Source organism: Corvus brachyrhynchos, unplaced genomic scaffold (genome assembly GCF_000691975.1).
Source record: "Corvus brachyrhynchos isolate BGI_N302 unplaced genomic scaffold, ASM69197v1 scaffold34, whole genome shotgun sequence".
NCBI lineage: Eukaryota > Metazoa > Chordata > Aves > Passeriformes > Corvidae > Corvus > Corvus brachyrhynchos.
In genome coordinates, this window is record NW_008238126.1 from 7,596,727 (window position 1) to 7,609,216 (window position 12,490).

At 39.1% G+C, this 12,490-nt stretch overlaps 1 protein-coding gene across 2 annotated transcripts in view; it reads left to right on the forward strand.

Moving 5' to 3' along the window:
• Positions 1-12,490, forward strand: part of HOOK1 (hook microtubule tethering protein 1) — a 36,740-nt gene that overhangs the window by 12,738 nt on the left and 11,512 nt on the right. Inside the window, exons 2-8 of one of the 2 annotated variants that reach the window (XM_017733507.1) lie at positions 4,162-4,247; positions 5,811-5,883; positions 6,188-6,238; positions 7,232-7,364; positions 7,991-8,058; positions 9,278-9,340; positions 10,036-10,119. In XM_017733507.1, the coding sequence (XP_017588996.1) occupies positions 4,162-4,247; positions 5,811-5,883; positions 6,188-6,238; positions 7,232-7,364; positions 7,991-8,058; positions 9,278-9,340; positions 10,036-10,119 (558 nt within the window). Of the gene's footprint in view, positions 1-4,161; positions 4,248-5,810; positions 5,884-6,187; positions 6,239-7,231; positions 7,365-7,929; positions 8,059-9,277; positions 9,341-10,035; positions 10,120-12,490 lie in introns of those variants that run through there. The other variant, XM_017733508.1, reaches the window with a different exon arrangement.

Sequence of the window (12,490 nt, forward strand, 5' to 3'; positions counted from 1 at the left end):
GAATATCCCCTGGGCCCAAGTGCGGCTCTCCAGTGGTGGCTTCAGTGTGGAAACTGCTCGGCAATTAACAATATGAATAAATAAATGCAATTAATTTGAATTGACAGGCGCAGAAAGCTCAGAGTATTTCATACCGGCTGGGTAAAGCGTTTATTAGTCAGGCACGCCACACCTGGGCGTGTGATGTTACCTGTGCCAGAAGCACCTGTTTGGAACTGTGGAGTTATTTAGGTTGAAAAAGACTTCTAAGGTCATCGAGTGTGAACATGTTTGTTAAATTCATCAATCACTCTTGCTTCTTCTTTATGTTTCTCTCCAAGCTTCTTCTGTGACCTTGTCAGTAATTCTGGTCTTGCAGGTGCAATAATTTTGGTCACAGGGAGCTCTACTGAATAAAACTCCTGCATGAAATGTTGGCAGGGAAGGTCACAATTGCCTGTGTGAAAGGTTTCTCTAGAAATAGCAGGTGTTTTGCTCTGTGAAGTGTAAATCATGGAGAGAAGGGAGTGTTTTAGAAGCACTGTAGAAATCCAGGAATGAAACTGGTAAAAAAAACCAGGAGCAGCAGCCAGAGTAGGTGTTCTTAATTTCTGCATGGCAGTACAACAGTGTTGATGAGTTAAAGTCTGTAATAAATCACTGATAAACAATTCCTTCCTTTCTTTTCCTCCCTCCATTTTCCTTTTAGTGACATTGTATTCTCCCAATGTTTTGTTTGTCTCTAGAATTTTGGTTGTCTTATATTTACCTCTGTCTACTTAGATATATTTTGTTATTTAATCTTTCTATTTCTTGGGGCTCTTTAATTTTGTATTTTCCCCTCAGTAGTCAAGTAAGAACAACTCCGTCGTGATTCAATGGCAAAACAAATCACTGTATTCCTGAACTCCTTTACAAATCTTGTCAGCATTGCTGAACTCTATTATTTTTTTACAATTCCTGCTTAAAATTTTCTTAGCCTAATTCTCATTTATGGTATCCTCACAGTGCCTAGCTGTAATTACATCATGAATTTTAATGGGACCTTAAGTGGCCTTAAACTGAGCAATTGTGTCAGTGTAAAGGAACATTCAGGTTTTCTATACAACACTCAGCAGATGCATGTTTTTAGATTTAGCACCCTATTTCTCAGGCCTAGTTTACAACTTAGAAACTGACTGTTAACACTAGGATGTGTTTGAAACATCCTTTCCCAATTTGAATTTCAGTGTGAATAATAGGGAAGAAAGTGATGTGGGGAGAGGGGGATGAAGTGCTCTGTGTTTTGAGAGAAAAGGGTTCTGTAACTCTCTGCTTCTAATGGTTTCTCAGTTTGTTTGCTCATTAATAGAGCAAGCAGATGCTTATGATTCTCTGCGTTCTGCTGCCAGATCTGGCACTTTTCTATTTTTATTTTACCAAGTGCTATATTAGAGAACATGCTGTGTCCAGAGGAGAAAGAGAAAATTCAAATAAAAATGTTACCTATTGGTTCTGTAGCCCAGGTGTCATTGAATTTAAAGTCCTGAGGATTTTGCAGGAAAAACATAAAGCAGTTAAATTGAATTATAGGAATAAAGTTTATGAGTAGCCATGAAAAATTGACTTAGGTAATACCTGCTAAGATGGAACTCACAAATCTGTAGCAGAAACGATTTTCTAAGTTAGTTATTTTTCCACTCTATGTAGAGGAAAAGTTAATGGGATGTTTTTCAGTGCTGTACTGCCTTAGCCTCCAAAGCAGGGACTGGATGTATGGCGACATCTTAAATTGGAAACTTTTTCCACTATAAATGCACCACTGCTTGGCACTGGCACCACTGGTAATGTTCATTCTGTCCAGTGGCTGACTTACTCTACTAATATTCTTGGTTTCAGCATGGGAGTGTGTATTTTTATTTTAAAAACTCTTTGATTACTCTGTAAAACCGCTGTCCCTCGTGTGTATAATCCAGGTGTGAAATGGAGAAACTCAACCCCTTACCCTCAGGTGAAATTGAAGGCACACCTTCCCCAGGTGGATGGGCTGATTTCTGCTGGGCACTCAACACTCGTGTTTCATCTGCAAATGTTTGGTGGTGGAGCTACAGAATGAGCTTTTCAGCTGTGTATGTGAGCATAGTAGCTCTGTGTCTGAGAGAAGAACTTCTGCTGTAGCAGCAAGTGGCAGGGTGCATTTGGGGTTGAATTCACTAAATGGTTTTCAGTGTGAGCAGCAGCATATCCTTGGAGCTATAGTTAGTAAAACTAAGAAAATGAGGGAGAAGAGAGAAGAGAGCACTGCTACAGTCCTGAAGTCTGTGGCTTCTTTTTCCAGCCTCCTCCCTCTGCCTGCCCCTTTCATTGGTTTTTCAAGAACAGTAAAAATCCATTTTGATGAAATGATTGGGCTGGCATGAAGTTTGGAGAACCCATAATTAATACTTCTACTCCCTCATTATTTCTAGGTCATTATGTGACTTTTAGATACATAGAGAAACCAAGACTGTCAGTTCTGCTTTTTACTTAATTAGCTGTTTCTATTCTGGGAGATGGTGCATAAAGCATTATTTCAAGAACAGTAAAAATCCATTTTGATGAAATGATTGGGCTGGCATGAAGTTTGGAGAACCCATAATTAATACTTCTACTCCCTCATTATTTCTAGGTCATTATGTGACTTTTAGATACATAGAGAAACCAAGACTGTCAGTTCTGCTTTTTACTTAATTAGCTGTTTCTATTCTGGGAGATGGTGCATAAAGCATTATTGCACGTCAGGGTTTTTTAAGTCTTTGTTTATCTGCTGTAACAGGTTCAGGTGAAAGGGTAGCGCCTCTGCTTAGCAATTTCCTTGCTTTAGGAGGGGTATATCCAAATGGCAGCATCACAATATTGTGCCATAAAACTCTGGATTTTGGGAAGCTCAACCTGGAATGTAAACTTGCATGCCCGTGTTTGTGCTGAGGCTGCTGGAGTAGTAGAAGCCAGTGCTCTCAGGCACAGCAGCTTTGGGCTGTGGTGTTCCACTTAATCTTTTATGTAACCTAGGGGGGATTACTGACTTCTCTCCTCCTGTAAGACAGGATTTAAAGCCACTTTTTAAATTAAAAAAACAAATGAATAAAATCGCTTGCTCTGCAATTCTGCAGTTCTTCTCTTGGCTGGATTTGACTCTTTTTGAAGGAAGCAAACAAGCATTCAGAATTATGGCCACTCTTTATAAAAACAGAGTGGGCAAAAAATGCCGTAGATTCTCACAGCTGGAAACTGCTTTTCCATCACTCTGGTCCAAGTAGTTCCATTTCCCAAACACAAGGTCATTCACCAGGAAGGAGTTCTGAAGAAGTTTGTGTTGCACAGGATGTGTGGGAAAGCCCTCTTGAGGATGCACAGGTTTTTTAGGACATTGTAAATGCAGTAAGTTTAAGAAGTCAATTTCTGCAGTGGACAGGGTTTGTAAGTATCTATACTTGCTCCCATTCTGTTCTGTCTTCTAACAGTACTAATAATGAACTTTCTGTTTTGTTTATTGTGGTAAAGAAGGCTCTTATTTTCCTGAGTAACTGTGATGAACTGCCATGTGTATGGAAATGGCTCTCTCATCTAGAAGAATTAGTTCTGAGCCGATTGTCTTTGGGGGAATAAAATATTGCAATTCTAAATATACAGGTAGTTCTGTTAAAATGTTAGCTGTAAGCTTGGGGATAGTTTGAAAAAAGTCCCACAATATCTAAAACAGAGACACATTTTAACATTGGGGTAATCCCATCCTATTTCTATCACTAAATTCTTGTAGTAAAAGACTGGAATTTTTTTTTTTCCCTGTCAACATTCACACCTTATTCTGATGCTATTTTTTGTTTAGGTAGTTACATCCAGAACTAAGCACTGCAACATAATTCGAAAGCTGGGTAAATATGACTTTAGTCTCCCAAGTTATCTTTCCATAATCTGATTTACAATAGAAGGCCTAGCATGGAAAAACAGAACATGGGTGTTCGTACCAACTTTTTAAGCTACAAGTCATAACAGTCACAAATGTTGAGATAATTGGGTTGCCTTAAAGTCTGCATGGTTCAAAAAGGATTTCAAGTAGAAAGACATCTTGCTAAATGCTTGTGGCTTAAAGGGGAGATGGAAGATGGCAGCTAATTTATTGTCTACTGAACTAAACCCAGTGGTTTTTTTTCCCTGGTTTAGCTGCAGACGTTCAATACAGCTGCACCCTGCAGAGATGTCCAGGACTTGACTAGTGGAGTTGCCATGGCTCAGGTGCTTCACCAAATGTAAGTTGATTCTTCAGCTGGAAGAAGAGGGATTTAATTTCCTCAGGTTTTTGTGTTTGACAGACGTAGTTGCTTTTAAAGTAGGCAGAAATTCAGAGTGAACAGTTTATAACAGAAGACAGGTTATGCCTTTGTATTGCTGTTTTGGGGATGATATAATAGTTGAGTAATAACATGATGGAAAAGATGATGAGAAGATATACAAATAGTGCAGTATTAAATTCATATTTGGGGATAATTGGGCAAGGATGACATTATCTTTTTCACTTTTCCCATCAGTGCTATTTCCATGCTTCAGGCAATATGTTCCTCTTTGGAATGAGAAACTAAAGGTTCCAAAGGCATGACTGTGTTCTTTTCTTCCTGGAGTTGCTCAGTTAATTTAGATTTAAGTTCTGGGTTTTAAATGACAACCTATTATTCATGTGGAAAAAAATACTTGTAAAACTTCAATGGCAATTAATAGTTAGGAATTATTTTACTTTTGGTTAGCTTTTCTATTGGTGTGTTGAAGATTGGTACTCTGAGTGATACACTAGTTTTGAAATTTGCATAGAGGGTTGTAATGCAAGTCTTTTTTTGGAAGAGTATCATGCTACAAGTTATCATTGCAATTTTATTGCTATTGTTGGCCCAGATAATTGAAGAGGAGTCTGCATTACCACCTCAGGTTCAAAGTGTCATTTTGTAATCATTAAGAAATGACTTAAGCACCATCACAATCCACCTCCCCAAAAAAATGAGCTCAGAAACCCTCCTGTCTGTTTGTAAAGATTTTAAATGTACCTTTTAAAGACAGAGCTGACCCTTTTCCTGGACATGGCAAAAATTGATTTAGGGCTTGCTGAGGGTTGCTTCCCATGTATTTGGGTATTAGGCTGCCACATGCTTTGGGCAAACTTTTTAAGACCAAGTTGGTTCATGTGCAAGTGGGGATAATGATTGTCCTTTATTAGGGGCTTTGAGAGCAGTGAATAAACAGTGCACTGTCAAAGTTAAATATTGTTAACTATGCTGTGATTGTACTGCTTGGCAGCTCAGTGTGTATAAACACCTCCCTCAGCAATTCATCCTTCTTTATGCTGGCAAAGTGAATCCCCTTCTGCCCAGGGGAGCCAGAGACATACAAAATATACAAAATGCCAGTAGTTTAAAGTGTTTTCTTAATAAGTGCCTTTGACAAATTGTAGTGAATGTTAGTTAGTCCAGCCTACAGGAATAGGTACCAAACATAATGTCAGCACTAGTCAAAAAAGATGTTTCTTTACCTCATTATGGTTACTTTAGCAGGTATAAAAATTCAGCATGACAAAGGTTTTCACATCCTTGTGTTGCAGCCATAGCTGGCTCAGGCACACACAGAAATTCTCCCAGCCCTGGAATGTGCCTTAATGCAGCCAGCAGGGTAGAAATTTCCTGTCACATAAGTTTACCTTGCAATCTCCAGGAGTTCATGCCTCATTAGACACTGTAGTTCAGCATCAGATGATTTAATGCCGGGAATTTGCTGTCTTAATTTATTTAAATCTGTGCTTATTGATTAATCATTTAATTTTATTTCAGAGATGTTGCCTGGTTTGATGCATCTTGGCTCAATCGCATTAAAGAAGATGTTGGTGACAACTGGAGAATAAAGGTATTTAAAACTGAAGATAGTGAACTCTGTGGGGTTGGGTGTTGTGGTTGTCCTGAGGTCTGGCAGTCCAAAATCTACAGAATTAAGCGCAAGCTTTTCAAGGCTATTTTAAATGAGCTTGAACTGTCTGTTGATAGATGCCTTCCAGCATTATTGCATGGGGATTTTCTGTTGTGATTATTCTCTTCCTATGTCCTCTCATAGAGCTGCCTTGTAACCATTTTATTAGAAATTGCTATTTGATATAATAAAAAGTAAAATTTTTAATAAAATTGTAACCTTGTCTTTCATGTACAACAACTAGTCCAGTAATTTGAAGAAGATACTGCAAGGAATTATGGACTACTATCATGAGGTATGGAAAAACAAATTTATTGTTGTTGTTCTCATCATTAAACACGATGATTATTGCTCCCCTTGACTTTGCCAAGTAGAAAAAAAGCTGTAACTTGTTTTGAGGACCTTTTAGGCAGAAAGTGTATGATAATTGTCTGTTAAGTGGGAGGTCTGAGTGAATATAAAATTAGTTTGAGCAGGTGTTTTAGATAAGGCTCTTCGAGTATGATCTGGGAACCACATCTCTGCCCAGGTGAATGTTGAAGGACTGAGCTGCAGAATCCTGTTGACTTTTGTGTGTGCATTCATGTTTGCTCTTGTCTATAGAAGGTTTAATCCTTTTGTACACAACAGAACAAACTCAGCAGCCCCAGTCTAGGTTTTATGATCTTCACTTGGGAGCTGGGAGCCAGGGTAGGAATCCTCCTGGACACAGTAAGGATCAGTTTGTTCTGTCTCATCCAGGGATGAGTTCAGCAGCCATAAAAGGCTGCTGTATTTTGAGTTAAAAAAAAAAAAAATTGCTGAATTTTGTATGTGTTGACTTGATTACAGTTCTGTAATGGGTGTGGTCTAGAAAAACTAGCCAGATCTTGTTCTGGCTTCCTGCTCTCACCTGGGCCGAGCTGTGACACCAAGTGCCAGGCCCTGATGTGCTGCCAGGTCTGAGGATCTCTGGCAAGCCCAGAAGCAGAACTTGCTTAAGCTCGTGAGGAGCTTTTTGAAGGATTTGGAAGCAACTCCATCTGGAAGTGTTATTAATTCCTCCTTTTATTATGTTGGTAAAACAAATGTGTTCTCTAATATCTGAGAATTGTTCCAATAACTTTTACTATTGTCACTTTTTCTTGTAGAAGTGCTTGGTTAACTAAACCTGGTAACAAACTTACTCCTAGGACATTTTCTCTGGCTGGCTCACTGAGTCCAGATTTCCTACGTGATAGCAGATTTTCATGTTGAACAAAAGTGGGAGTCTACTTTTTCTCTTTAATTTTTTTAAAAATTTTTTCAGTTCCTGGGTCAGCAGATTGCAGAAGAGCTTATTCCAGACTTGACCCAGATATCTGAGAACTCGGATTCCACGGAACTGGGCAGGCTCCTGCAGCTTATTTTAGGTTGTGCTGTCAACTGTGAGAGGAAACAAGGTAGGCACTACTTTAACCTGCTCAACAAACAGCAGACTGCCTCAGGTGGTAGTTAAGGTGGAAAAGTGTAGAAACTTCTCTTTCTTATCCATCAACATTGTTAATATGCTGAATGCCTGTTCTGAAACTGGAGTTCACTTAAAAGCAGAAATTATATGGGAAGTGAATAAAACTCAAAACTTTGTTCAGAATAAGTTTAAAAATAAAGTCTGAAGTGTGTATGGTTTATTCATATTGTTAAAATACGTACCAAGTCCTAGAACTTCCTATTCAAATGCAAATCTAGCAAAATTAAATTAAACCCTTAGATTAAAAACTGCCTCTTCTGTGCCTGCAGAGGCTCAAGATTGAATTGGTTGTTTTTGCTCCACTTACCAGAACTAGTCCTCTGTGCTCTGATGGCATCTCTCCTTAGGCAGAATATAAATTTGTCTGGTTAAGAGTTTATAATCTTTTGTGCTTATCTACCATATTACTGGATGTTAATGGTAGTCCTCTGTGTAAAAAGACCACTGCCTGTTTTGAGGGAGCTTTATGGATAATAGTTTCTTCTGGATCTTTCCAGCATGTTATTCAAACCATTGAGATGAACATTGTCATGAGTCACTACAAATCCTTTTTCACAGAACACATACAGAATATCATGACCCTTGAAGAGTCTGTTCAGCACGTTGTCATGACAGCCATTCAGGAGGTAGGTAACAGTTCATAGCCTGATGCCATCAGCTGAGAAGTCCAAATAACTTTTTGTTGACCTTTGTGAATTCTTTCATGCAAGCAAAGGTCAGGGAAGAGTATAAGTACTTTCCTAAGTTATTTGGGAGGTTCAGGACAGAAAACCCTAAACCTCAGCCGAAGGGTTTTGATTTTACATTTGTGGTGCCCAAACATCCAGCAGATGCTTAAGATTTTTTTGTTCCACTCCAGAAATGTGTACAGTTGCCAACCACTGATTATACTGGAGTCAGATTCTGAAATTTCTGTCCCAGTCTTGGTTGCAGAGTTAAGCTGATGGTGTTTGTGAGGCTGCATTGTTCTGACAGACCATTCCAGCCTCTGACTAACAAGCTTGCAGCTGCATCTCTTCTATTTTTGTCATGGTGTGCTCCTCCTCCTGTCTTAATTTGTTCTTGGTTGGATCATCTTAGTGATCCAGCTCACAGCTTAGCTCTGCAGTCACTGGCTTTTGAGAGCTTCAGGACTGTGAAGCAGAGTGTGGAGAGAGGCAAAAACTAAATACTGACTTGAAGAAAAGGTGTGTAATTGCACCCTCATCAAGGTAACAGTGGAGTTGGTAATAGGCTTTATAACTTAGATTTAAATTGACTGTATAGTCTTTAAAGTGAGTAAAGGTTACCCTGTAAGTGTCCTATTGGTAGAAATAAATCCATAAACCTTGTGTTTGTTGTCTTCTGACTAAGTAAACTTTCTCGAATAAGGTCTAGAAATAATTCAGTAATTCCTGAGTGAGGAGTAAAGCCCTTTAATTGTTGGTAAATACACACTGTACATCTTTGTATTGCAGAAGTGATGTTGTCACTGTTTGTTTAGTGGCAATTAATGGGACACAAAGAAGTGTGATAAGTTAGTTGAAATACTGTCTTCTGGTTCATTCCAGTTTGACTGACTAGGGAGTGGCAATACCTTCAACACATCACACATTCATCCACTACAATGTTACTGACCACTTGATTAATTAAGAGAGGAGGGAGGTAAAAAATCATCTTATTGTAGATCTGTTTAAATCTTTTACCAGCCATGAGGTGAGGAGGAGTGTTATTAATCTGTTTTGGTATATTGAAGGGATGCAATAACACAATGGAAAATACAGTTGGTAACTCAGTAGACAGTGAATTTACAGATCTATCTATAACCTCTAATTTAACCTTTTTTGCTGTGGCCTCTTTCTGTAGCTCATGAGCAAGGAAGTAACGGGTCCTTCCCCGTGTGATGCATCAAGTGAAGTGGAGCAGCAGGTAACTGCCTGATCTGTGTTGCTGTTGTAGATCAAGCCTGAACAATAAGTTGGTATCTTGCCATCCCTTAAATGAAGTAATGCTGGTTTTCAGTGCTAATTAACTGAAAACTTAAGTGCTATTCTATAGCTTCTATAAAACCCCACAGTGACTGCTGTGTCATTTACCTGCATGGGGTAAAACTGGTCAGTGCAAGCCTACGTTGCAGGAAGGGGTAGGGGTGCATCAAGGCTCAACCTTGTCAGGCTGAGTGCTTCAGGTTATTTTTAAGAGGTTGTGAAAATTCCCTATAATTTGCACCCTACAAGGTGTTGCACATAAAATGAATTTGTCTTTAAAAGGAGCTGCCCATAAGGAAGCATCAGCATTTCTATTCTGAGATGAAGGGCAGGCATTTGATTTAACAGGGATTTGGAAATGGTGACAGCATGAATGTTCCTGTATTTTGTTTTGTTGTGCCTTTAGCCTAGGTTGTTGTGTTTCAATAATTTACTTTCTACATGTGATAGTCATTTAGAAGGCAAGTGAAATGAGCAGGGTTTCTGATCTAGCAGAGTATATATAGGTTTGTGTGTCAATGTGTGCACCTAACAGCCTACTTAAATAATTGGTGTATGCAGTTGTGGCACTTTAGAAGCTGTAACTGAGTATTTTGGTTGTGGGCCACAGTAATTGACTGCCTTATTTTTTGAAAGCTTAAAAAAGCCTTGGAAGACCTTCAGGAAGCACTAGCAGAAAAAGAGGAGTTGGCACAAAGATGTCAAGAGCTGGATTTGCAGGTAAGAAACAGCCAGTTGCTTATTTCTTTAATATGTAGTGGTGCTGCTGTTAAGATGCAGAAATTCTGAAGGGTAAAGTGAATTTTGCATTGTTTAAATTTATGGGAGAATTCTTAGCTGCTTGTGGGGGAAAAGCAATCATTCTGTGCTCCAAAATGCAATTACTGGAAAGAGTTTTCTGATGGAAGTGTAAGCTAAGGTCCTGTGCCAGCTTATCTCAAAGGTTCTTTGTCTTAGCTTAGTGTTTACCCTTAGTAGCAGGTAGTGTTAAAACAGTGTTATCATGGTTTTAAAAATCGCCCTTCTCATTTTCAGTCCTCTAGTCTTTTGTACTGTGTCCAAAAAATCCAGTTCGTGTAATAAACAGTAATTAGATTTAATCATAGGAAAATGATGCTGTTTCAATAGGAGTTGATGAATGACAAAAATTTGTAATTTATCTAAAACTTGCTAACTTTTTCTCATACACAATTGCAACATGGAGGATATTTCAGGATAAAAATAATGAAAGCTAATATATCCTTGCTGGCATTTTCAAGCAACAGTACTAATAGGCCTATTTTTGTTTTTAATGGATGTAGCAGTTAATCAAGTCACTCTTGTGAGAAAGGAGGACTTCATGACAATAACGAGAAATTTGCATTTCAATCAACTTTTTTAAAAAAAAGAATCACTTTTCAGCCCCTCTCTTATGGCACTATAATCTGAGAATAGAAAGAGTTTTATCTGGGAAGGCAATTCCTGTCAGGTTTGGCTCTGCACAAAGAGAACATTCGGGTGGCATCTTCTTGTAGGAGCCAGAGGGCTGTACTGGCTGTGTGGGCCTCTGGAAATGAACACCCACAAAAGCAGAGGCCAGTTTTACATTTCTCACAGACAATGACAACTGAAAGAGTAGAATACTTGTGTCTAAAGCAGCTCAGAGCTACTTGCTATGCCCAGGAAGCTATTGCTATAATTGAATTGATATTTAATTTCCTTTCTTTCTTGAGGCAGTAGTAAGGCTTCCGAGTGAAAGCAGAGATCTAAAAATGCTTGTGAGAAGAATCTGCAGGAGAGATCCCAGGTGTTCTCCTGTTTTCCACAGCTTTTCTTCCAGAATTCTGTTAATTAATCATAGATGATGCAAAGCCCGTTGCTGGTAACGTGGCATGGGACAGGTGAAAGGTGTTCAAGGGACAGGTACTGCTGAATGTAAACAGATGAGTTAATGACACCACAGCTCTGTAGTACTGTGATGTGTCTTTAAAAACTCTCTTCCTAATTTGTATTGACTTTGATGCCACTTCTGCTATGTTGAAATAATAAAAAAGAGGAGAAGGCTACCAGAAAGGAACTGAGAAAAGATATGAGACTTACTCTGAGTTGTGTCATAGTTTGATTTTTAGGTTTTTTTAAGTCTAAGATGGGTGATGTTTTAGCATTTTTCTAGAAGTCTGAATGTTGTGCATGCTTAAGGAGTGGCTGACCTTGAACGGGAGGCATTCTGCTGAGCAGGGCTCAGATACGCTCTCTACTCACAGGTGTTTGTGTGCATGGAAGTAAATAGTAAATGACATTTGGTACATAAAAAGGAGTGAACCTAGAAAGCCAGCACCTAATGAAGTGGCAGGTTAATTACTGTTTGACTTTTACATCTGTTTGACTGATAGATTTTTAAATTGTGATCACAAACAAATTGTTTCTTAATATTGCATACATAGATTATATCTGTTTAATAATGTCATCATGATGGGTTTTGTAATTTTATTTATTTGAAGCCGTAATATTGACTTGACGCTTCTCATTTAAACTAATTCTTAATAAATTCACTTGTAAGGTCTCAGTCTTCCTTGATACTTTCCAAGAGTATAAGAAAGGTAGGTTTACTTTATGATTCAGGAAAACATAACCCAAAAAGCATATTGTCCCTGTTTAAATGCCAGTGACTAACACACGCTACGTGCTCTTATGTTTGACAGGACGTTAAAATTAACACCACAGCTTTCACTAGAAAGGTTCTATCCTCTTAATCCTCCTGGCTGTGAAGCTGGCTCCTGTCAGTGAAGTGTTGTAGCCCCCGTGCTTAGCTGTGACAGCGGGTAGGCGCGTGCGGCGCTGCCAGGGTTGCATGCTCCCCTGAAGCTGGCCAGGCTGTCCGTGCGTGTGCGCTTCGGCCAACCCCGCTTCTCGCAGCCGTTCCCTGCTGAGCACGGCAGCCTGGGCGTGCTGGCCATGCCATGCTGCTTCTGGCTGTCAAGTACAGGCAAGATGGACACTTCTTGCACCAATACTCAGAGTTTTTTGTACGGCGTCCGTGGTGTTTTTGATGGAAGTACCAGTTTCTCTCCATATCACTTTGTCTGCCTTTTTACCGTGGTTTCAGTTACAG